At 39.9% G+C, this 27,039-nt stretch overlaps 1 protein-coding gene across 3 annotated transcripts in view; it reads left to right on the top strand.

Annotated features, from left to right (window-relative positions):
- Positions 1 to 291: 291 nt before the first annotated feature.
- OSGIN2 (oxidative stress induced growth inhibitor family member 2) overlaps positions 292 to 27,039 on the top strand; it is a 39,551-nt gene continuing 12,803 nt past the window's right edge. The window contains exons 1-2 of one of the 3 annotated variants that reach the window (XM_080381852.1): positions 292 to 23,899; positions 25,544 to 25,606. Coding sequence is in view for 1 of the 3 variants with exons in the window: in XM_080381850.1 (XP_080237976.1) it covers positions 23,856 to 23,899 (44 nt within the window). In the remaining 2 variants the exon portion in view is untranslated. The other 2 variants (XM_080381850.1, XM_080381851.1) reach the window with 2 other exon arrangements.

The raw sequence follows: 27,039 nt of genomic DNA, 5'->3' as shown, positions 1-27,039 counted from the left end.
CTACAATACCATTATTAAATACCTCATACTTTTCCATGTTTCTCATGTTGTTGTAGGGTGGAAAAAGAGGAAAGACATTTTGGAAACACATTGTCCCAACTGGAGATAAGAAAATCCCATGGTATTAATTGATTTGGTTGTGGCTGACTTCTGGTGAGTAGAGTGACACAACTTCAAGGTCAGGAAGAACTACAGATTCAGAACTGCTGTGATTCCCCATGTTACATCATTATTATTATTATTATTATTATTATTGTTGTTGTTGTTGTTGTTGTTGTTGTTGTTGTCATTGTTGTTATTGTTATTATATTTTCCCATGGAAAAGTTTTATCTTTATGTTCCCAAAATCCATGGTCTGCCTAGACCTTACTACTCTAAGTTTTTAACCAACTAACCCTCAAAAAAAGTACTGCCCAGATTTAGCCCCAGGCTCTAAGTTCCTGGGATCAGTAACCACACACTGCCAAGATCCTTCTCTCAGATGTGACATAGTGAGACCAGTTTCACTGCAATTTGCAAAGTAACAACTAGCTCTTTTCTCCTGTGTTCCACTAAGAAATGCAACAGCTATGTTGAAGTCGTCCTACGAAGCACTGTCATCCCCAAGCCCCAAAGAATTACAGATGCTCATAGGACCACTTCACTAAATCTTCCAAGGTTTAACACTAAATAATATCCTTAATATTAATCGGTGCAATACTGATGCATCACAAAGGCAAACTATCCAGCTGTACTATGTACTTGACGAAACTGAAGACTTCCCTCTTGTGGAGAACTTGGTCATATAAGGGCAGAATATACATCTAAAAATTCAGGGAACAAGGATTTCAGGAAAACTTTTGGCTGAAAGAGAAGACATCATGGGACAGCTTATAAGAAACCGAAGAGAACTGGATGATAAACCATTGCCCAAATAGAGGAGGCATTTCTTGGAAAAGGCCAAAGTACTATATACAGGTGTCTGGTTGTTTAGACACTGATTGGATGCCTGACAGTGAACAGGACGGTGTGAGCTGTTCACTTAAACAATATAGATACTGTGTTTCAGCATTGCCAGTAGTCACCAAGAATGACCATCAGTAGCAGAAATTAAAAAGGCCAACATGTGGATGAGGTTAGCAGACATTAATGATGATTGTATAGTGTAGATCAGTATAGATTATAGTATTGTATAGATGATCAGTAGATCATCATGTTGGGCTCCTAACTAAAGAAAAAGATTTAGAGAGTAGGTTAAATGCAACACTATTAACAAATCCTCCCCCACAGAGTGATTCAATCGGTTGCATAAATGTCGTTTTAACTATAGTGCAATCAACATACTTGACACATCGTGATGCAGACTACAAAAACTAATGTTAGCATCATTTACCCTGTTCTTGCCATTACGACCTGTTTTTTAAAAGGCAAGGGCATACTCTTTTCATTTGTATGTATTAATAATATATTTTATCAGACTGCCACAAGTAGAAAAGCAAGACAAACTGTCAGATATGCACAATGTTGACACCTTGTAGTGGTAGCAGATACTGATCAAGCTCTTGCACATCCTTCCCACTTGCAATTTTGTGTACTGGAACCTACACACACGCAATCATTGAAAGATTTATTAGAAGACAATCCTGTTTTGAAACAGGGCTCTCCAGAACCACCCTTCTAATTATGCAGGCCCCAACCGTTACGAGAAGTAAGCTTCCTGTGGTCAAAACAAACTAAATATACTAAGGCCCTTCCCAAGTACAAAACGTAACCAACGTGTCTCCACTACTAGCACAATAAATACCCCTTAACACAGAACCATCAACTCCTATGCTTGTACTTCTGGGGTCATAATACGTTTCATTTGAGTGCATCAAGTGCTTTCAGGGTAACTACGCAGGTGAAACTAAGCAACTACTCTGCGCCAGAAAAAAGAAGCAAAATTCAAGCTGCAAAGGACAGAAGCACCCAGTTATCAGGGAGGGAACATTTCTTAGAAAATAATCACTGCACTTTGAATGTCTTAGGCCTGCACCTCAAGGAATCCTACAACATTTTCCAAATAAAAAACTGGGTGCTTTCATAAACTTGCTAGATACCAAACCCCATGAACTCACAGACCGTATATCTCCCACCACTCTCCCGATGTCTCGCTTCCTCAGACTCCTCTTCCTTTCACTGCTCCTTCCTCCAACATCCTTTTCCCTTCAGAAGGATCAGCTACTTTCTCTTTGAGATGGTCTAAGATATAACTAACGTAACAGCTATAAGAATACTTTCAACTTCTACTTGGCTTTGAAGTATGCTGCTTCTATTTCAGACCTGAAGAAGGACTCACATGCCCCAAAACTTGTCTAATTTTGCCAGAGATACAAGCTGGTCTAATAAAAGATATTGCTTCCACCAACAAAATCTGTCTTGATTATGTCTTTAGGCTGTCATAACAACAGCAGCACCACCATTATTCTTTACATGACACAGTCAATCAGTAGATGCTTTATTTTTTGTCTTTCCATAAGTGATGCACAAAGCTAAAATAAACCAGGCACTGGGTTTTTTTTAGGCTGATGGCTCAGAGAGAGGAGAGTGTACTACAAATAGTATTTCAACAAGCAGAGCCATAATTCAGACAAAAAGTGTGTGTGGGCAGTGAAGGGGCAGGGGTAGGGGAAATTGTGGTTTCAAAAGGCATGTACAAACACCTGAATTAAAAAATTAAATTCAGAACCAGAGTAAGGTAAGAACAGAGAGATACGCTCAACCAATGACATCTATATATCAAATAAACTCATGAATGAAATAGGTATTATTTGTGGGAAACTTATAATGTTGAATTAAACTGAATGCTATTCTTAATCGAACACAGACAGTGTAAGGTTGGATACTTTTGCTTCCAGATTTCTGTTTACTTCTTTTAAAGGCTGACAGCTGTCAAGAGCACCTTTTTGAGGAGAAACAGAAGAGAAAATTCAGCTGTAACAAGAGGAGGAGATCATTTGCCAAACAAACACAGGGGAGAACACAAGCCCAGAATGAAAAAGGACATAAGCAAAATGAGGCTGCCAAGAGAGGCAGCCTGTCAGGAGTGTTTGAATAAGTACACACTGGGGGAAGGGAACAGGGAGGAAATAAAAGATATGCAAATATTTTAACTAGATATCCATAGAACAAAAAACTGGTGACTCTTGGAAGCATGATGTAGATCAAAAGGATCTGTTGGAGGAGGTGGAGGAGAATGACACATGGCTTGATCAGTGAGAGAGGAAGCTGATTCCTGTAGTAGCTTTGTAACCTCCATCCAAGACCATACAGCAAAAAGAAATAAATAGTAGCTTTACTAATTATGCATCAAACCCCCAAATTTAAGAAAGCTGATTTTTATCCAATATTTTCACACAATTCCTATCATAAAATAGTAAAATTTAATCTCAAGATTCTGCTGGTATTATAAACCTCAGTTGCTTCTGGACCTGATAACTGTTTTGCATATTCAGATTAGTTTATTAAATGCCTGATCTGCTAAAGGTAAAGCAAACACTATCACATCAAACTTCTTTCACTGACTACCAAATTGATTTTAATGAGTAACAGAGGCCTGTTTCCCAAGTATTTACTTCCTTGAATAAGATGCCTATTTACAGAGATGCGTGGGGTGATCTTCACAAAGATTTTCAGACTTCCAACCTGGATCCATCAGAGCTTTAGTCACTCATTCTTCAGCCTTCTTTAAAGGACAGTCATAACAACCAGACAACTGAATTCCACAATAAGCATGTATATATAGAGAGCATCATCCTCCACCCAGGTGCAGTTGTACTCAACAAGAAAGTGAAAAGCAAATTGACAGCATTGTCAGTTGTAAAAAAAGGATTAGTCAAAAGGATCAAGAATGCCTGTTTCAGTGCTGCACTCCATAAAGACATGGAACTCATAACAAAAGCTTTGAGATATGCATTAGCTATCGTATGTGAAAGACTGTTTTGCGCTCTTCCTCAGGGTATTTGAGACAACAATCCTGAGCTCCCCAACATCATCGGAGAAGCAAGGAGGGGATATGTCTTGAAAAAGGCACTGAACTGATCAGTGAGAACACAGTAAAATCACAACATTTTCTGCATTAGTTTTCTTCTGCAAAATAATTTCCCTCATCTGCCCCGCAGGAGTTTCTTCTCTCTGTTTCAGGTACAGTAAGCCTTGTCTTTGATCTTTTTCCTTCTCAGATATTGCTTTGAACTGCCAGAAGCTTGTTTTAATTTCTCATTTATATTTCAAAGTTTTTATACACTCCACCACATCCAGTTTTCTAACTCTCTAGCATCCCATTTACTTTTTTAAAGTTTAAGTTCTCCTGTAAAAAAAACCCCTAAAAACGCAGAATACCTCAGCCTTGATGTCATGACTAATTCCTTTTGTTTCACCTCTCCAATTTTCACAGCACCTACAAGCAATGGCAATGCCTATCTCACTCTAAAAGCATATACTGAGAGTCCCCCAAAACCTAAACTTTGTGGGTTTCAATTTTTTTAAAGTATTGTTGTTAATATAGAACTCTGAACTTCAACCACATTCTCTCCTTATGAGGCTTCAGCAGCCTCTATGACTACTGAGCCTGAGTTTTAATCCACTGGAGCATGGATAATCATCAAGACAGGGCCTGTTGAAACTCTACCGCGTGTACAGTCATACTTTCCATACTTGTTAGTAAGTCTCACACATCCCCACAGACTAATGAGCTAACTACACTGGTGGGTTAATACACATCATTCACCCTTTTCTCAAGAGTCTCAACAATTGTAAAGATACTAGCGTGTTACAGAAAAACATGTAATTTCCTAAAATAAAGCTGCTATTTCTTTCTTTGTGGCCTATATGTACTGATACATCTTTTGTGAATTTCAGATTCAGGTAATCTTAAAATTGCTTCGGTAAGACTGGTTTTGAATGGGGTATTACTTGAATATGCATATCCTTAGCTCATTTACACATCCCACTCAAAACTACACAGTGCCACAACAAAGCACATACAAAACCGTAGTCTACATGCAGTGTCCTCAGGTATGCCTAAGAAAATAAAGGGCTCAGAGCAAAGGAAAAGTCCTTCAGGTGCATCTGAAAACTCCATCCTAAATCTCTTCGCTTTTTAATATTGAACAACTTCCATGCTGTTCATTTCTGAAACTACCAAAGAAACTCAAGAAATCTCATTTCTGGAAACATCTCATGCTTCCCCAGGCTCTATAAAGTTAAAGCATGGGGTGGGTGGAATGTATATCGTCATGGAAATGTATCAAAAAAGCTTTCCTAAAGCCATACTCCTGCTTTAAACCTCTATGGACCCAGCTTCAGTTTAGGAGGTGTCCCCAGGTAGCCTGTAGTGGACAAGACTACAACAGGCTTCAGGAGGTCCTCTGCTGGCCTAAGGAATCCAGCATCAAATCAGACAGATAGAAGTCATGTTTTTATTTCACCACCTTTAAGAATGCAGAATGGTCAAAGTAATTTCTGGAAGTTTTATAAAAAAAATAAAAAATTACATTTAGGCAACTCATTGGCCAGTCTGCAGGCAGAAGATATGGTCTCCAGAAAACTCAATTGAGTTTTTTTTCATAAGAATTCCTGTTAGATTTTCTGGTCATGCCTTTCATTTTTGTTCATGTAATCATATTAATGAAATAATGGGTAGCAGCTTTCCTTCTCAAGAGTGAAGTATCAGCAGTGTTCATTTGTAATGTGAAATATGTCCACTTATCAACCAAGCTTAATAACTGCTGTATTAAAATTCCAAAATATTGTATTCAAAATAACTTTTGGAATTCAGCAATTGTATCAACTTATTACAATAATGGGAAGTCTGATTGCAAATGTATGATGTCAATTTAAAACAAAACTATGTTGGTAAGTTTTGTATTCAATTCAGATAATTTTTAACAAAGATTTCTTTATAGGTGCTCTCAAAAAGCAAAAAGAAGCAAACAAAATATCAGTATTTTTGCTTTTTAGTATTTCAAAGTTATGTTTTAATGCTGAGCACCCACAAGTTGAACAGTCTTGTATGATAATATTTATAGAAACAAAATTAAAATCCCAATTTTCTGCCAATATAATACTTTTTACTGTGCAACATTTATTTTTATGATTGTTTATATTTTTAAACTGTGACATACAATCTAATTAGTTCAGGTCAGGCAACATGACAAAATTTAGCTCTCCTTTATTAGCTAAAATCTGTTTATGTATGAGCTCTTCAAGCAATTAACGTACAAGAGAATTTCTCCTCGCTCATTGAAATGAACACCTGTAATATGACTACTGTGCTGCTCTTAGGTAACCAAGCCACAAGAATGAATTCCTTCTGTTTTTACCAAAAATACAAATGGAGGTTTTTGCTTTTTTGCAAGTAGTGTCAGTTCAAACAATCATGTCATAACATGGTACCTGATGAAAGGAACATTAAATCAGTCCTGAGATTTGCAGTGGAAACCTACTGCAAATACAATGAAAAAGTGGCCTATAGTGAAATATGGCCCTGACCTCATAATTCATAATTTTCTGTTCTAAAATGAATTATTAGTAATACTTGCAGAAAAGACTCCCAAATTACACCTTTTGCTACCTCCATTTTGATGAATCCATTGGTATGAACAGAAGTCTTACATAAATACAACTTGTGGACTAAAATCTGAAAACACTTTTACCAACAGCAGGTTTAAGTACTGACATCTGCGCAGTTGCCATCTCATTCTTGTTTCTGACCACAAGCAGACCATGCAACAATGCATCCACCAATTAGATTATATTTCTTACTTAAAATATAAAATGATTAGGCTCTGTTGATGGGTACAGGCAGTTCATCATGACCTTGTTCCTGCCTGTCTGTGTGTAACTTTTTCACTAAAGGAATGTTGTGTTTCTGCTAATAATGTCTTCTGGAGAGCAGGGCTTAGACACAGCTTTTCATTTGTACAGCTGTTCTGCTTTCAGACCAGAGCAAAATTAAAATCCAGCCACCATGGACTATAAGCAGAACCAACACACACCAGTTTCTACCTGCCTATCTGGATATACCATTTTATTTGTCTACAGTGACGTGAGATGCCTTATGTCACATGCATGTTTTTATTTCTTTTTCCTCCCACGTATTTAGCATTGCATTAAAACTGAGAATCAGTAAAGTAATATTGCAGTAACTTTGATAAGGACATCTTTTGCAAGCATAATAAAAAGTAAGACTCAAAGGCTGATAAGGCTGATAAGACTGAGAATCCTAACAAAAAAGTAGTTGCTTAGACCAGCAAATCTGATATGCACACAGTTTTTGTAACATCCCTCCTTTTTTCACAAATAAATAACGTTTTGGCAATATTGTTCACTTGATCTGTCTAGCCATGGTGACTTTTATCACCGCAAGCACATACTTTGTATCACATACACTTGAGATCTGACTGAATTAAACAGATTAAGTTATATCCTAGTGGTAGTTTTGTTATGAAGCTGTAACTTACCACTAAGCTGTACTTGCATGTCATATTTTTTTGCCATTGCCCCATCGCCCTCTGCTTCAATTTGATAGCTCTTCTCAGCAGATAGAATTTCCAGAAAACATCCAGATTCTAACTGTTTCTAGCAAAAGGTCTGGATTCAAGGAAAAAAGTGCTAACACCAGCTACTACCAACTGTAGATCTGGTAATTTAAGCTGAACTCAGCTATTTGTATGAAACAACAAATTGACTTACGGGCAAAAAAGACTTCTCACAGCTCCCAGCTCTCCAGCTGGCCAGTTAGCAGCTGATATAGGGTCAATGGTTTGGTTTGTTTCCCCAGAGAAGGGAGAGTGAAGGAAGAGGAAAAGGACTGATAGTAGTTCTTTTAGCATAAGACTCCAAAAAGAAAACATGTATTTCACATACAGAGGAGCAATGGCTGGAGCAAAGTGTGCTGCTATTTATTTGTGAATTACTACAGACAATACCTAACAAGAGCCTTGGTTTAATAACAATGCCTACGCACTGAAAACAAAAGGTATGCTGACCTACGTTAGGGAACTGAAGGATTTACTAGCATAATAAAGAGTACACAAAACACAATGATGTATGCTTTGCAGTAGGTCCTTCATTGCAAGTAAGATGCTTCCGTACTTCCAAGAAACTTGGAAATGAAAGTCTCCTTTGCTTAAAAATTATCTATTAATTTTGCAATAAGATTGTTTTTTTTTGTTTGGTTTGGTGTTTTTTGCTAATGAAACTAATTGAGCATTCAATCCAGTATGGGAAGTGTTACAATGCTCTATAGAGAACACTCCTTTTACTGCCAATTTGAACAGTATGTATTACTTCACTTTTGTCTTTCAGGGCTAAATACCACTTTACTTACAAGGTAAATGAATAGTACTTGTAGACCCGTCAGTTGAAAAGCCCTGTGATCATAAGACTATGAGATTTCCCAGTTATTTCAGTCACATTAATAACAGCTCAGCTAATTAACAATTTTAAAAGGATCAACCCGCTAACAAATTAAAAGAAGTATCTGTATACAAAGAGAAATTTTTCTGTTTGGCTCCAGTCTTGATGGTAATAAATAAAAGCTTCTATTGTGGAAGTGGAGAAATGTGTCATCTGTAGTGATAGGGATTCACTTTGGAATGACACAGTCGCAGTTTCTATTTTCTCAGTGTTTTGTGGGGTATGTTTTGGTTTCTGCTTATTAAAAGTGAAATTTAAGGTCAGAGGCTAAATGACATCAAAATGCCTTCCACTCATTTGATGTGACAAGGCAGCTGAGCTGTTCAGAATGCGTTCCAAACACACGGATAGGTGGCGTTTAAGGGAATACTACTGGTAAACTTACTGTTTCTGTCTGCATCTCATTTGTCAGAAATAAAGTGACCAGCAAGGACACCTCTGAAAATGCTGCCATATCCCTCTAGAAGTGGAAATGCTTTTATTCTAACACAAAGAGATTGCTGCAGAAAAAATTATTCTAGAGGTATTGGCTGGATGCCCCATCGCCCCAAGCACTGTGATGTCTTTTATGGATGCTATGAAACATTTCAGTTTGCCTTAGATTAGGACACTGGCAGTACAGAGCATGTGATCCCAGCCTCAGCAAAGCATTCTTTCTCTTTGGGATACAGCTATGGAGTGATTTTTCCTAGGAGATTAGATGAATCAAGCCTGGGCATCTGCAGTACTTTTTTTCTCTCACATAATGGAAAGCTTTTAATCAGAAATGCCACACAAGCTAGTAACTGGAGCCCTCTTGGTCTTCTCAAATAAAAAAAAAGAAATCAAACCAAATAAAAAACTCCAAAGACTGTAAACTAGTTCCCTAAATACACAGCAGAGAATTCGTATAACTCAGAGAAGAGCCACATGTTCCAAAAAGAGATTGTTACTGCATGTTCAAAAATTATTCTAAAGGCAACCATGCATGCTATACTTGCTGGCATAACGTTATCCTTGTATCACAACTGAAAGCTTGTTAAAATAACTTCAGAATTTCTAGTCTGAAAATATCAGGAGTACTATGAGCACAGCATTCTGACTTCCAGAGGGCTAGTAGCAGGCACTGTGGAAATAATAGATGGCCAAAGCCACAGGGCCTTAGTCTGTAAGCGATGCCAAGAAACTATGAAGTCAGTGGCTTTTGTAAGTGAATGCCAGAACAAGATACATAGACTATAGCTCAGCAGTTTCCCAGAGGAAGATTATGGACATACATTGCTTCTTCTGTATTAAAAGCTAGGTGTTCTTTCATTCAAAAAGCTCCATCGTTATCTGTCAATGCCCTTGATGAGACCTTTCTGTCATCGCTTCATATTGAGTGTGACAACCCATTGCTGCCATCAGTAATGCCACAGTAGAAAAGGCAAAATTTTGGCTGCTGGATCTCCAAGGACCGATTTTAAACTTCCCAAGAAGTACTTCCCAAGCACAAATAAAAAAAGAGTCCTGTAGGTTTTGATTGAATTTCCTACTGTGACGAAGTTTTGTTGTTCTCAGTTAAAGGACTTCTAAACCATACATTAGACAAATTGCAATGAATAAAAGCAAATAAAGGAAAGGTATTAGCATGAACAAAAGGAAATAAGTTCTGTAGAAAAAGTAAGAGTTTAATAGAAGTGACCTGAACACAGATGTTCAAGTCATCTGAGGAAAGAGGAGTCAGTGAAAGGGATTGGAGAAATAAAAAAAGTTTTAAAGCAGAGGAGGAGGATATATCAGACATCTAAAATTAAAACAGTGCTATAAGTATCAAGTCATGAACAGCTGAGGCTGAGTAGAAACTATTTTTTTATAAAGAACATAGCTCAAGAGTGAAAATAAATTAGTCTGTATCAGATAAAGCAACTTCTAGAAAATAAAAGTACCATATAATCATATAATAACCATATAATCAAGCAATTAAATGCAACAAACAAAAAAATCTGCTTTTCATACAAAGAATTATCAAGATGTATAATTTTAATTGTAATTAGTGAATCAAACTCAGGAAAAAAATCACAAAGATTAAACTCAAAACAGAAAAAGCATTGCTTTTTTCCTTCTCCTGTCTCCGATTTATTTTACAGCAGCATTTAAATATAGATTTTACAAGCATGAGCAGGTCAGGGACCCAAAATGAGTAAAGTGCAAATAAACAGACTCTACCTTATTTAACATCACAATTTGCTAAAAATCCTTTGCTCATTTACCAATGTGTTTGCTTCCCCAGAAGAGCTGCATCAGGCAACACTCGATAGGAAGATGCTGCTTTTCATTAAACCAGCTGATACAGCTAGGGCAAGCAAACCTGACTGGTTCCAGCTCGGTTGATGCAGGCTGCACCTAACTGGGCTCTGCAGGCAGAAGCCAGAAATCATTCTTGAGTCCAGTCCAGGTGGGTTATATGAGCTGCAGAGTCTCGTACCTTCCTTACTCTGCCAGGTCAGTGCAAACTAAGTAAGCCTAAATTCTGTCTAAGAGTCCCTGGAGTTTCAGAAAATTTGAAACAGCCTCTTCAGTTTCATCTGAATGTGTGACAGCAAAATTAAAATGTATGTAACATGTAGTTTTCCGAAGATGAGGTTACCAATATTGATTACAACAATGTGTATTTCTGCTATTCTGCAGTGTGGGTGCATCAGGGGTATGTGTTCAGATCCTGCATTCCCAAGTATTTCTGTTTTATGTGTATTGAAATGCTAAATGCTTGCAATTGTTTCCTGTAATATGCAAAGGCCAGTTGGCCCGCATGTAGAACAGTTAAGCCTTTATTGTTACTAGACTTAACATCTTCAGCAAGGTCGAATAAAGCTATTATTGGTGAGACTTTCATCTGTTGTTTCAGTAATATAGCATGGGGCTTTTTAAGCAAATGCAGAGACCTATGCATATGACCGAGGCTGAGCCCAAAACAAAGCTGTACCAGAAACACTAAGCCACTTAAGAACATGCAAAATTAAGAGCTTTGTCTGCTTCTGTGCCGGTTGTTCACAGTAACTTGTCCCAAAAGATTTTCATGCAAACCCACTGAGGAGCTAGATGACTTTATTTCCCTCATGCATTCATCCAAAAACATTCTTTGAAGATGCAAACCAGTACATCTGGTCACCAGAAAACTATATTTGACTATTGAGATAAATACATAAAAACATGACTTCTCCTCAAAGGCTGTAGAATTCAGTGCTTGAGTGACAAAATGAAGGACAGTGAAGATCATCCTGTAAGCACTGGAAAAATATATAACATGTCATAAGCATTTTTAAAGCATTATTGCATTATTATTAAATATCCATTAGATTTTTCTTTCCCTACTTTTCCTAAACTAATTGCTATTGTCTTCCTTCAGACACAGCCGCTCCGGCAAAGCAGATCTTAATGTTGGGTGCAGGTAATGCTTCATGGTTCATTTTGGTGATTTTGATTGTCTTATCTAATTCCACCATCACTGTGTTACTCATGCAGATTTAATACAAAAATCAGACAGCTCGTTTGGGGTGGGTTTTTTTACCTCTCTTCCACTTCTTCCAATGTTGTTTGCACTTCCATAGCTGGTGACTCCCTAAAGCCATAAAAATTAGACTATTGAAATTGCAGGTTTCAGTCCCAAAACATAAGTAGGAGGTGGCAAAATGTTTAACTTTACAGCCTGATGAAGAAAATAAAGCTTTTCAGTGGTGAAACTGCTAATTTTGACAGGCAGGAATGCTCTTCAAGGAATGAATGCTGACCTTAAAGTTTCTAACAAGCAGCTTTTTCCAGGCTTTCTCTTTGGAATTTATCACAGCTATTGTAGGTGGCCTGTGTTGTAGTCAGTCTTCTGTTTCAAAAACATGTAAGCTTAGGAAATATTTCCCACTATTTTATTTTTTCTTTCTCTAATGGATGTTCCAGTTCAGCTGCATTTGCTACTCCTCACCTTTGATATTAAATGCCCTTTAGTAAAAGAACACATTGGGTCAGGTAATTTACTTGATATTAACAGGCTATATAATGCTGCTTTGAAATGTTTAAGCTTTAATGCAAATTTAAAAGAAAAATCAAAAACGTATCTATACCAAAACACGTCAAATGTGCTAATGAGTTAAAAATAATATGTAGGACTCCTCTTTTAGAAATTGTGATGGAAGATTTTACTATGTAAATCTAAGGAGGGAACCTGACAATATTTAGATCCAAATTTTGCTTTAAATTATAGCTCCTAAGATGCAAAACTACATGAATTAAATTATGGCCCTTAGTATTTCACACTGAGAGGTCTGTCTCTGCTCTCGAAATGTATCCTTGAAGTTCTAATATATTCTGCATTTTCTCTAACATGAGGTAAAGAGGAACAACCTCATTGCAATCCACTAAATACAGCACAACTTACGCAAACTGCCATTGTATTTACAGCAATGAGAGAGGAATAATCTTGCATTTGGACAAATAATCCTGTAGCCCATGTACAAGGACACCAAACAGAGACAGAGACTTTACAGAAAAAAAAAAAAAAAAAAAGAAAAAGATAAAGTGTACTTCCATGGGTTGTGGAATAATCCATTTATTCTTAGATAGGATAACATATAGTTAGTACTTATTTATTAGTTAGTACTTGCTTATTTATGTGTCTTTAGCTACACATTTTCTCAAACTGGTCCTTAAAAATGCCCATCTAGTGCACTACATACTTGCTTTAGAAAAACAAACAAGCTGTGAGTACAATTATTACTGGCAAATGCTTCCAAAAATTTTGCCAAGTCACCACCCAAGTCAAATCCCATTCATCCTCAAAGACATGTAAAACCAAGTGCAAGCTGCAGACCATTCCTATGATCTGAAAAACAAGACAGGACACAAAACAAAAGTTTGAGTTACAAAAGAGTGAGGAAAGTTATGATTAGACAGGCTTATAAGAGGCTTGATAATATATTTGGTACAGAACAGAAAATCCTGTTGTTTCTAGAGCTTTCTGCAATACTTGTTAATTGGCTGGTTTGCTCGATTTTGGAATTTTTTTAGGACACCTTTGTGTAGTTAAGACACACACATACACATAGACTATGTAAACTCCCTTTTTGTTCCCTCTCCTGTAACCTGCAGCATTTGCTTTCCATCCACTTATTCCATTACAAACAAGTACACACCCCTATTTCTGTTTTTCACTATTTCATTTCCAGTCTTATGTCTTTTACAGACACAAAGCAGTTAACAGATGTGACAAAATAGCGTGACTCAAAATAATACAGCACATTCATATACAAGTGCAAAGTGTGGTTGAAATATTGTTGCTATGGAGGTGCAGCTATAATCAAACTGTGAGTACTGTGCTCTCAATATTTAGAAAGCTAACACTCAAAGGGATAAAAAATTTTGTACAGCTCTTCTTTTGGTTTCCTTTGGTGCCTAACGGAAGGAAAGGCAGAAGGTTTGAAATAAGCATATGGCGGGTATTGGGTACTGTGAAAAATTCAGCAACTGCGTCTCCTGTTCTGTGACAAAGCTGCAAGTCACTGGCAATAGAGTCCCTACAATTGTCACTTTTAATTATTATCAGTCAGCTTTAGGAAATGAGAGTGTCAGAATAAAAACAGAGACTTAACATTTTGATAACATTGCATCAGAATAAAAAAGCGTTGACGGTCTCAACTACACCAAAAGTAAGATCGACTGCTACATAAGTGGTTACAAGGATTAGTGAAATGCCAAATCAGCAGTAACTGTGCTTTTCACCAAAATATGTTGATCATCTAGTCTTTTTTTCTTCATTCTCACTTACTGAATTTGGTTTACAGCACAAGTTAAAAGGCCTAATCAGAAGTAAGGCTCCAGGACAGCAGCAGCCACCCAAACACAGAAGCACACATCACTCATCACTCTCCTAAGAATGTAATCAGAAATAAAATGCTGCAAATAGCTGTGGCAGATAATAGGAAAAAGAAGAAAGAAACAACACTTGTCATTCTAAGACCTAGAAGTAATTGTGTTGCCCAGTTCAATGAGTGGAAGCTTTTCTTTTCCTTTTTAATTAAATGCCTTTAAGAGCTACTCCTGAATGCTCCTTCTTTCACTACTTGATACCCTTGTTTGATGTTTCTCTCCCACTCTCTCCTTCACTTCCCACTTGGGCAACACAACAAGAGTGTGATTCAGAGAAATGTGTGAAGCAGCAAAAGCAATAGGATGCTTATGACAGCTGGATTTCAAATACATTAAAGGAGAGAGGAATGCAGAAGCCACAGCAAAAAAAGTAGGTTGGAGTACAATATGCTGCAACTGAAGAATTTCAGCTGTTTCAACCCCTGGGGTTTTATCCTTGTTTTGAAAACTATTGTTATGGTTCTTTATATTATTCTTCGCATCCCTTGTGGCTTCATATATCCCAGCCTTGACCAGTTTGCTTTGCACACCGTCCTCTCCTTGCCCTTTTCAAACAGCCGTGCAGGTACACAAAGCTTCCCCATGAACTGCCACTATCCCTGAGAGATGCAACCTGACTTTCATAACAGGCAGGTTCAGGAGTGACTGGGAACAATCTGTGTTTCATAACAGAAGAACTGAGAAACATGAAATTCATTATGAATTCAATTGCAATTTTGACATCTTTAGAATTATGTTACTCTTTTCCCAACATCTATGACAAGCCTCAGCCCTCTACACAATGTAGAAGTGTGCACTGGATACTGCCAGGAGCAAGCTGTACATTCCTACATTTATATAAAAATGCTGTTTGCATTGTGGCATTACATCTAAAAGAAATTCAAGCAGCACAATAGAGCTAGTCCCAAGTATTTCAGAAATTATGAATCAGACCTACAAAATATATGGAGCTGAAATTAATTTATATCTAAGGAGTTACTTTTGACAAAGTTTTTGTGCAATCAGAAGTGTGACTGAGACACATTTGGAGGACAGAGAATTAGATGCAGCCTATATAATCATTTGCCTCCAGGACCTGGACTTGGTAAAATAATGAGGACAGAGGAAGACCTGGCAACACTCAGGAGGGGAAAGCTCTACTCTTTGAAAAAAAAAAAATACTTAATTACAAATAAAAATGCATGTCCTAAAGTCTTTATACAGGAAAAATTCTGAGGCCTTTCCCAATTAAAATTGAAGAATTGCTTCCCCAAAAATGAATGTGCATCTGGATAGTTATATATGACATTAAGTAGCATTATTAGTTGTCAAAATTCATATTATCAGTAAGCTTACATGGGACTATTTACAGAATAAGACACTTTAAATAAACAAGATGAGAACTAGTAGTTGTATGTGGCAGACATCTTTACAGGAATTTTGCCACAGGCTCAAAGTATGCATTCATTTCCTCAGGTTGGGTACTGAGCTCCATCCAGTGTCTCCACAGATCGGCATAAAGACACTACTCCAGCACAGTGCTTCGGCTGTTCAGTGAGGGCAGTTTACAGTACTGAAAGTTAATTCTACTGAATATTTTGCGTTTTTTCATGGACTATCTAGTTTTTACAGAATAGCCCTTTGGTATCACGCTGCTTTTGGACAAAGTAGAACATACTGTGCAAAAATACAGAGATGAAGAGTTATCTATCAAATGAGGATCAAATATATATTCTCTATAACATCTATTTGAAGAACAGTACTGCAGCTTTATCAGTGGGATGATACCATAAGATGCCTGCATCATCATGCTTCAGTGGCTTAGAAGCATCATGGTTTGCAATTTTGGAATAGACATGTTGTAAAGACTGTTTGATAGCAAATTGATTAAAAGCAAGTCACTGGTCCAAGCTGCAAATAATAGAGATCTACAATCACTTTCACTCTACTGTTTTTGAATCTGCTCCTGCACTGCCACATTTTGCACTTCAGATCAGATACAGAATGTTTTTGAATAATTCATCTCCCTGTACAGAATGTTTTGTTGTTATTTTTCCTTAACATAATAGAAAAATGACCTAGAATCGGAAGGGCAGATGTTCATCTGTGTATGTAAGCACTGGCATGCCTCTGATTTTTTTCTTGCAAACAGTAAGTATTTTGTGCTTATTACCAAAGGCAACTAAAGTTACAACTACATCTAGGAAAGATTCAGAGCTCTCTGACTGCCTACCAGAAACAGTGTGCTTGTATTAGTAGGATAATCTGTATATCAAATATTTTCTGTGAATTCCTTTTTCACCAACTAGGTCTAGTTTTATGTTAGAACTCTTAAAAACATAAATGAAATATATCTAGGCAAAATAACTTGCATTAAAAATAGAGGACAAGCAAAGGAGATATTTATAAGAACAAAGGTAGATTTGCGTAGACTGATGATTATCTGTATTTTAGGTTTAGAACATACCGTCAGTCCTGGTCAAATACATAAAACAGAGATGCAACATTATGCAACAAACTGACAGTTTCTTTTCTTAGAGCAATTTAAAATAATTTTCATATATTTTCCAAGTATATTCTTCATAAATGCTTGTTGTTTTTATACAGGCAGATGGTGCTAACGGCTCCTTCAGAGGTCACACTAGAGAATTGTAGAACTGCAAAAGGAAACAGGGCTTCCAGACTAATTATATTTCCAAAAATACCATTTCCATATTTTATCTACAGCATATTTATTATTCTAATTAGAAAGGAGGTAACAGTTTTGCTCAGAGATAATCCTTTAAATAAAACCTCATATACATTAAAGGCTGTAGCTAGTTACATGCATGCATCATTTAAACACACAGCTGAACACCATCTTTACTTCCCTGGACACTCACTTGTATTACTTTACCATGGATAATTTTGTACACTAACACCAGAGCAGTTCACAAATCCAAAGTTAAATACAAACTGTAAAAAAGATTCATTAGTTCTATTGCCGAAACAGTTGCCTCAGGGATTAAGTTTACAGAACAGGTCTAGTATATGCCATAGGGTATGTCCTGACCCAGATATTTCGACATGCACACTTATTCTTGCAAACAAATCTATGGTAATTTTGAATATATGCCTTTTCCCTTACTCAGGACTATGTCATGAAGTTTGTTTCAGGCCTTGCAACATGCTGACTTCCATACATTTGTTGGAACCACCAAATTGTGCAGTTCCCAGAGCCTATAACCTGTGGCCCTACCACTTCTCACAAGTCTTTTAAGCAGTGGAAGCTGCTTGCTCCTTTACATCCTCTTTTCTGACGCCTGGCCCCTTCCCAGTCTCAATGGTAACTAGATCCCAGTTAGCTATTCTCTCTCCCAGCAATATCATCTTCCAAGCACACTTCAGGTGTCTTTCCAAAACCAACAAAAACCTTTGAATGCTCAAAGCTGATAGCCAGCTTTCTGTGATAATTAGCGCAGAGTCTGATTGTGAGTGATTTCACAGGCTGGAGTGGACTTGCCCCTCCCCACCCCACTCAAAAAACCGCAGCCAGCTCCCTCCATGCGTGTCAGCAGTGGCCACAAGAAGCAGGCAATAGCTGCCGCTTGATCAAGTGCAAAAGGAGACTGACAAAGCTGTACCATCTGTTATTGGAAAATCTGAAATTATCTTCACAATTTTTGTTCATCCTTCTCTCTTGATATTTGTAATCAGAATGTTTTTTATAATCAAACAGATTTTTACAAGTGTCTATACTAGGAAGTTTTCAGGCCAGCATTCATACCTTTACATGCCTCAGGAAACTGATGTCCTGACACTCCCTGACAGTCAATCAACTCCAAGAAGGCTCGGCAACGCCCCTATTTCTTCTAAAGTCAGGTAGCACAAATCCCCAATTATCTTGCCACCATGTAATGCCTATTTAGAATTCTCTTCCTCTACCTTGCAAAAGGCAATCACAATTTACTTGTTTCCACTAATACACAGCAGAACACATTTAACTGCTCTCATGGAGGTTGGATCTATAAACTCTTATCGTAAATGTCTTGAAGACTGACATCATCAGCAGACTCCGGGCGGTTAATCCCATCCATGTACACTGTTATCCAGAGGCCATTCATGCCTCTACCTGTCTGTCACATCAAGATCTTTCAGGCTTTCTCCAGGCTGATTTCATTCATCTGTCAAAACAGTCCAGTGCAGTGTCAAGAAATGCCGGTTCCTTCCACGTGCTACTGACGTTATCGCAGCTTTGCAGTTTACCACTGGCTGGGACCTTGCATCAGCAAAATTCTTCTCCTATTGTCCTGGCTTCAGCTGGGATAGAGTTAATTTTCTTCCTATTAACTGGTACAATGTTGTGTTTTCAATTTAGGATGAGAATAATGTTGATAATACACTGATGGTTTAGTTGTTGCTGAGCAGTGCTTACACTAAGTCAATGACTTTTCAGCTTCTCATACTGCCCTGCTGACAAGGAGGCTGGGGGTGCACAAGAAGCTGGGAGGGGACACAGCCAGGACAGCTGACCCCAACTGACGAAAGGGATATTCCATACCGTATGACATCATGCTGAACAATAAAACTGGGGGGAGTCAGCCAAGCGGGGTGGTGTCCTGCTGCTCAGGAGCTGGCTGGACATGGTCAGTGGGCAGTGAGCAACTGCAGTGCGCATCACTTGTTTTCTATATTCTCTTACCATTACTATTATTTCCCCTTCCTTTTCTGTCCTATTAAACTGTCTTTATCTCAATGCACCAGTTTTACCTCTTTTTTCCCAATTCTCTCCACCATCCCACTTGGGGGGAGTGAGCAAACGGCTGTGTAGTGTTTAGCTGCCTGATGGGTTAAACCATCAGCAGAATTCTTCTCTCATCCTATCATCACAGAATACTACACAGATCCCTTTTGAGATATTCAGACAAACAGCTCTGTGAAGTGCAAAAGGCGTGCAAAGACCCTTATGCCAATCCTTCTATACTACTAAAATAATTCTTTGACACAGAAATTGTTGCATCTTTGTTCTCCAAGCAAGTATTATTTCATTAGCACTTTGAAACATCTGAAGAGAACCAATGAAAATTATTTTATTCAACGGGTGAAGAAAAGATCCCAGGAACCTGACAGACCTGCTCCTTTAAGCTTATTCCATAAGTGTCTTTTCTTTCTCCCTCTTGGCAAATATCTCGACTTTTTGGCAGGATCTGTTATACCTGCAACAGAACTTCTTGACTGAGATTCCCCCATCTTTATCATTCTTTTTCCTTGGCCGGGCAGAAAGTTGGTTTGCAGCTCAATTTCCCAGCTGCTATCTCGCTTGACAGTACTGAGAGTAAATAACCTCAAGCCTTCCTAATCTCTCCTGGCCTTTCTTCAGCACCTCATACTTCAGGCTGAGTGCCACAGGCTTGTGGCAAAGTTTCTGTTAGCTCATCTCAGAAAAAAATTCACTACACTGTCGCTTGCTAGGCCTTGCAGTTCATACATCTTTCAGAGTCATTTAATGTTACAGGGAACAAGTTTGTAATTGATGAGACACCTGTCCTGGGTAAGCTCCAGTACCGAGATACTGCATTATTTATCCAGACAGAGTTGATAATATTCCTGTAGTGACATTTGAAGCCTTGCAGGTCTACTTTCTACTTAGTTTGTACTTCAACCTCATATTTTAGTGGGTGGAGGCATCGGAGTCTTCCCAAAATGTTGCAGTCATTTTCCTTGCTTCCCGTGCTGTATTACAACGTGCAGGTTGTTGGCATTCCTCAGTTACACGTCGGCCGTGCGGCTTCTACAGAGGAGGATGAAGACCTTTTTTCCATGCTGTGTATCGTGGCTTGAGACAACAGTTCCCTGCTCTGATGCTCCCATCTTATGTGTCCACAGGATTTTCAGGAATTCTGCGGTGCCAAGCTGGTACTAAACATATTTAGTTATCAGTCGGTTGATCGGGAGAAAGATTATGCTACTAATGTTGTTAAAAATACCTTTGTGATTACTAAAAAGCTGTCTGATTAATGTATTTTCCAAGATCATTGGCTGAGGTAATGGTTTGTTGAATATTGGAGGAAGAAATTTTTTTTAATTAATTTGCTTAAAAAAAATATTTCTTGAACAAATGCACAATTTTATTACCTAAATTAGTATTGTGAGTGTTAGTGAAAGAAAGGAGATTTAAATTAGCTAATTGGCTAATATGATTTAAAATGTGAAGATCTGGAATATACCTAGCAGCCAATAACTGCCTGAATCTGTTAACAGAAATGAACAGAACAGGAAATAGAAAACCCTGTAAAATGTGATTGTGTTTATATATGGGAGGAAATACTTGCTATGGCTTGGTGCATTTTATTCTCTTCTCATTTGTTGCTTCCTTAGTGTTAAATAACTAAGACAAAGGTACATTTGAAGAAAATTTATTTTAACATGAGACATGAATTTGAAACAAATCCAATGAAAAAACTAAGATACCTGAAAAACCCAGGCCAATATGTAGAATTTAAAAGGAACATAAAATTTTATTTCTGAGAGAATTATATAATTAATTATAAGTCAGGTCACCTACGCAGAATACTACTTCCAGAGAAGGCCCATGAGTACTTGTTAGGTTTATAAAATACCTTTTTTCCAACCTACCTTCTTTGTAAAAGCATGCTGGGGAAAGATGTGTCTTGATCATAGGTGTGGACACAGGTGTGGTTGGTTTTCTCTTCTACTCAAGGTTATGTCCACAAAGACAAGGGCACAAACTATTAACAGTACCAGAATAGCTGAGGTGCTGTGTTATGTTCTAGATAACCAGATTTGCTGATGGGAGGAAATAAAGGTGGCATTTAGAGCCAAATATGTCCTTAATGTGTTGATTTTGAAGTCAGTGCCATCGGACCCTGCCATCAAACAGCTAGTGAAACCTGGAAAACTTTTGCTTGGCGATAGCTAGTTTTCTTGAAGCATGATGTCCTGCAGACCTCCAGTTTTGTATCTGGGAGGAGGCCGAGTCCTGACTGGAAGCAAAATATTATAAGAAAAAACTTAAGTTTGCCTTTCAGTTTCTGTTGTATTTTTCTGTAACTTGTTGTAAAGGAGAACATAATTTTAATGAAACTATTAATATTCAAGTAGCATGAATTAACTGGTCAACATATAAATCATTCATGTAATTTCCTAAATTGAAGGCAGTATTTTGGGGACAGTGCAAGCTAAAGACAACTTCACGTGGTTAGTTCTAGTCTAAAGACGTATTACACCTGGTCCTGGGTATACTCAAAGAACAACGTATTTAGCTGGATGTGTTTCATACTCTCTAAAGAGATTTTGTATCAATATTCTGTATTTCCTCAGTGATACAACTCGGCTCCCATGTTCTTCTGCCTTAAGTTTTTATAGAGCACATATCTAATAAATATAAAGCCATCCTGTAAAAGAAGAGATTCAAACTCTTATGGGTTACTCTAGGTTTGCAGTTTTAATCGGTCCAGCAGCATTGGGTCACCTCCGCAGAGAGTGACCAGGTTACAGGATTTTTAGCTCTACATTTATAGTCTCTACAAAGCATTACCTAACCTATTGGTTTCAAACAAGTCTTTTATTAGTCATTATCTTGACAGTCAGTTTCACAAGTTGTTCTATATCTTGACCACTTCGCCATTTCACTTTTTCTTTCAAGGATGATCGCTTCAGGTTCTGCACTTCTCAGTTCTGAGTAATCACAATAGACAATCTCCACCGTCTCAGCCTCCTAGAGGTTAGGGTCTTCTGTTCTTAGAAACTTCTTTGAACTGTCAGGTACAGTCTTCCTAATATTAAACTTTCATTGTCTAGCATCTATTTACTGACCGCACTTGCAGTCCTGGTCTGGGGCTATACAGGGGACAAAAGCTGAGGTACACAGCCTACAGTAGCACTCATCTGGCATTTTCCATCCTTTCTAGTGGGATTGAGACTGATGCTATTAATTATTTGCTGACTACCATCCTAACAGTGTTGGAACGAACAACCTAGAGGTAAACTGAACTGTCAGCTACCAACAGCCGCTTCAGACACAGTAAATCTACAGCCTTGCAAGATCTGTGTTGTGGATTTATGGAACAGATTCACAGAAGACATTTTGAATTGTTAGGTTTGTGTGAAAACCTAAATAAACAGTTGTAGATTTTATTAGCATTCTCCCTTATTGCTTTGAGAGAGAAAACCAGTGTAAGGACATGGGTGTCTTAGATAGCAGACTGACTAATATGAGCAGCGGTTCGGAAAGCTGGGACTGTTCAGCCAGTGGAAAAGAAGTGTCGGAGGGATCTTATGCATGTACAAATACATGATAGGTGATGGAAGAGAATGATGAAGACGCAGCCAGGCTCTTCTCGGTGGTTCCCTGGGACAGAATGACAGGCAATGGGCACAAAATGAAATGGAGGAAATTCTACTTGTATGTAAGGAAAGACGTTTTCATTGGGAGGGTGGTCAAAACACCCAAGCAGGTTGCTCAGGGAGGTCATGAAGTCTCCACTTTTGGAGATACATTTCCAACACCAACAGGCCCGCTCCTGGACAGCTGGGCAGCCTGCTCTGGGCTGCCTTGCTTGAGCAGGCGGTTGGGCCAGGGGACCTGCAGGGGTCCTGCCCCTCTGAGCCGCTCCCCGACTGGGGAAGGCCAGGTTAAGAAATGGTTTCTCTCAAATAAGCACACCTGCAAACTATTTACCTATCGTAAGACCCCATTTCGAGTAGCTAACAGAACACGTATTAATATTGTTCCCAAACAGATAGCTACGAGTCAAACGGTGCCTCGAAATTTTTTGAACTGCTTTGATTTCTGTTAATTTCGTCAAGCGCATTTTGCACGTGAACCCTAAGAGGGCAGGGCAGGGAACTCCGGGCCGGGCGGCAGCCTGGGTGACAACCGCCATTGCCAGCAGCACCGCAACCTGCGGCAAAAGTCACCTCAGGAAGCGAAGCCCCCGCTCCCCGCGCCACCGGCCGCGGCCAAGCCGCAGGTGTGCCCCGGCCGGCGGCGGGAAGGCGGCGCGGCCTGCGTGTGGAGGCCCCGCCTCGGAGGGGGGCGGGCGGTGACACGGCGGCGGCGGGAAGCGGCCCTCGCCGTTCTCCGGGGAGGCGGTGCGCCGAGGCCCTCCTGCCGCCGCCGCCCTCGTCCCCGGCCCGAGGAGGGGTCTCCCTGCCGCGGTGCCGCCCTCCCGCTCACCCTTCCCCCGCGCCGGTGCCAAGCCGGGGCTGCCCTTCCCGCCTTCCCCGGGGGGAGGCGGCGCATCCCGCATACTCCCGCGGGGAGCGGGCGCGCCGCTGGCTACCCCCGGCGCACGGGGCCGCGGCGGGGCTGGGAGGGGGAAGCGGCGCGGTGCCCTCCCCTCCTCACGCCGCCCGTTCCTCCCGCCCTCCCGGTGTTGGCGGCGGCTCCTCCTCCCGCGTGTGACCCGCTGCCGCATGTGAGCGGGGAGGAGGGACGGCGCCGCGCGGGCCCCAGTGTGGCGGCGGCGGCAGGAGGAGGAGCGGGAGCCGCGGTTAGGCGTCCCCCCGCAGCCTCATCGCTGGGCCCCGCCGGCGCCCCGGGCCCGCCGGCGTTCCCCATGCCCGTGTGGTGCTGCCGCTGCTCCTTGGCCGGTCACTTCAGGTGAGGCGGCGGGGGCGAGCGGCCGGTGGGTCGAGGCGGCTGCCTGCTGCCCCCTCCCCGCCGCGGCAGCCGGGGGACCGGGTTGAGGGGCTCGGGGGCGGTGCTGGGGGGGGGAGACGGCGACACCGGCGGGCGGGGAGCGCGGCCGCCGCCCCGGTGCTGCGGCCTCCGCGCGGCTGCTGCGTGGCGGCGGGGCTGCCCGGTGCCGCACGCCCCTCGGCCGCAGCGGCGCTGGCGGGCGGAGCGCGGGGCCGGTGGGCAGGGGCTGGCGGTGGCGGTGGCGCGGCGGGCAGGCGCGCAGTGACCTTGGGCAGCGCCGGGGCCGCGCTGGGAGAGGACCGGCGCCCGCTGATGCTCGGGGGCGCTTCTGCGTGCGGAGCGCTGCGCCGTCGGGGGTCCCGGCCCTGATGGGCATCGCTTTTCTGCGTTACTTAAAACAATCAACCAAACAAAAAAACAAACCACAAAAAAAAAAAAAAAAAAAACAAACAACCAGCCAACCAACAATCCCACGGTGTTAAATTTGCTTCCCAACGCGTCAGATGGAGACCAAATTTAAATTCCTTTTATATAACGAGTTTTCTGTTAACCACCCACTACAGTCAGTTTGCTTTTTTTTTTTTTTTTCTAGAACTATGTAGGGAATTCTAGGATCTTTCAAAACGGCTACCTGAAAAAGGCAGCTCTGATTTTAATAACCTGCAGCAAATGAGGGCAGTTGTTATGAAAGAATTACTTTCTTTTTCAAAAGGGAGAAGAACGTGTATGTGTATGCAGTGTTTTTTCTCTTAATGGGTTTTTCACATGAATTAAAAAAAGTAATGAACTGAAAAGCACTAAAAAGGGCAAAAAATGAAAAAAACAGCCCACAAACTCAAGCACGTTTGAAACTTAGATGTTTGACAGAACGTAATTCTCGAGGTTATTTGGTATGACCAGCAGAAGGTAAAGTAAGCACTCGCTTTGGAACTGACTCATCTTTGTGCCCACTTGCATCTCTGCAGGATTATAGCCCGAGAGGTATTCTTACCAAATCCCCACCACTGCAAAGCTGTCTGACATGATTTTTTTTTTTTCAAGATCAAAACTTCTGGTACTTGGTGGCTTTCAGTGTTGTGCAGAGGTTAGGAAGATGGTGGCCCTGATTTAAAATCTTACTGAGCTCTGGCATGATGTCCTTGCAAAGGAAGAACATGCTCCTGACAGCAGTCCTTCGTCTGCTGCATGTGCACAGTAGCTGAGAAACTCTGTTGCATGCGGGTGTTTCTATGCACATCTAGATTCTATGCTAAACCAGTTAGGATATCACATTCTACCCATCTAAGCTGCACAGAACCAACTGTTTTTATCATTACGGATTCTTTTGTAGCCTAAAGCAGTGCGCATATATCCCATAAAAGAGTTTTTGAAATGTTTCTTTTGTTTTTTATCTCCCATCTTGCACAGCAAGTGTATTAAAACCACGCTAAAACATATGTGCTCCCTTTAAGGCTCTTTTGCAAAGCATAGTGTAGTATTGCCTTAGTTCACTTTGAGCAAAGGCTAGAAAATAATACAGTCTACCTGTGCCAGTCTAAAAGGAAGTGAAAAAAGCAGCATGATAATTAGATACCCTTTCTCTGACTTCTGCTTGTCTTCATCTAGCTCCTGGTATTTGTTGCCTGTCTCCAAGATCACCAAGAGCTAATGTGCAGCTGTAAACAAACAGTAAGCACGTAATTTGCAACCTTTTGTTTGTTGTAGTGTAGGGAATAAAGTATCAAGTACTTTCTTTCTGAAATAAAAACACTCTTAGAATAGCTTCTCACCCTTTTTAACAAGGAAATAACCGTCAGAGAGATGTATTACAGTGTGCTGGTGCTGTTACTACTGTACAGCTCTGCCTCTAGTTTATTTCAGACTTCCCCCGTTGAGGAGAGGCTTTTGAAATATGTAGCAGAACCTTCAGTGTTGGGGGAGTTGAGGCAGCATGTAGCTTAAGTGGCTTGTTGAAGGCCATGGGAATTCGATCAGTGTCTTACGCTTTTGGTTCTTAGTAGTAGAAAATAGAAATTTGTAGTGTAGAAAATAATTCCTGAAATAATAAAATAGCTTTTAAGATATTCTTGGGAGATTAATAAGAGTACTTTCATTTATTCAGTTAATAATTAAAACTGTGTTTGTAAGGAGAAAAAGTTTAGATCAGTTGATTGAGGTATTTTTAATGAAAAAGTTGCCTTTATTTTGAAGACAGTAAAATAACTGCTAATAACAGAGTATTGTTAATTTGCCCCTGCCTTTCTAGCTAAACTGATAGTGCATGCTTTTTCAATGAACTGGAAAGGCTTCAGAAGGGGCTCCTGAATAATTAAACAACAAACAATATAAACCAAGTCTTCGTAGTCTAGAAGCCCGTTTGGAAGAGTTAACGAGAGCAACCAAAGTAGATCTTGCAGAGAAAGAACTGAGAAATCTAGGAAAATAGCTGGGGGTGGAAGCAGTCTGCTGCACAGTGGCTGACCTGACTGCATGGCAATTCCTTTTATGAAAAGCTTTCTTTTAACAGTAGTAAAATGCACTGTGTCTAAGGCTTAACAGGGCTCACACTTTTCTCTGTCTTCACACCACTGGCAGCTTTAACCAGCCTTACTTCTACTCAAACAGAAATTCGTCGAGGCAAAGTCCTCTGTGCTGCTCAGCAGGTAGGAAGGGATGTGAACCGCTGCTCTTGTAGCTTAGCTATTCCTTCAGCCTTTGGTTGGCCTTAGAGTTGTTAATTGACTAGGCAGTGTGTATCCTCTTCTGATAAGGATAATGAGGAATGGATTTTGCTGTGTGTGGGATCAAAATAATGCTTGTTGGTTATACTTTTGGCTTTGTATAAACTGAAATTAGAAATCTGCATCTCAGCAGAACCATCTGTGCCTTCTTGTTACGCTTCTGTAGACTTTCTAGGAGAAAGTGGACTTTTTAAAAATCTTCTGTCAGAAAAGCTGTGCTGAAGCGTAAAATTTCGTAGATTGGATGAAACGTATCTATTTTGGTCTTGGTTTTTCCAGTTCCATAGCTCTTAAAGTAAAGCATCAAAAACAACTTTATTTTTGAAGAGACTGTTCTGATGACAGTTGAAATGTTTCATTTTAGTTTTTTCCCATCTGTCC

The sequence above is a fragment of the Falco punctatus genome (genome assembly GCF_963210335.1).
Source record: "Falco punctatus genome assembly, chromosome: 3".
Classification (NCBI taxonomy): Eukaryota; Metazoa; Chordata; class Aves; order Falconiformes; family Falconidae; genus Falco; species Falco punctatus.
Note: the sequence above shows the minus strand (reverse complement) of the source record. Positions and strands in the feature narration are given on the sequence as shown.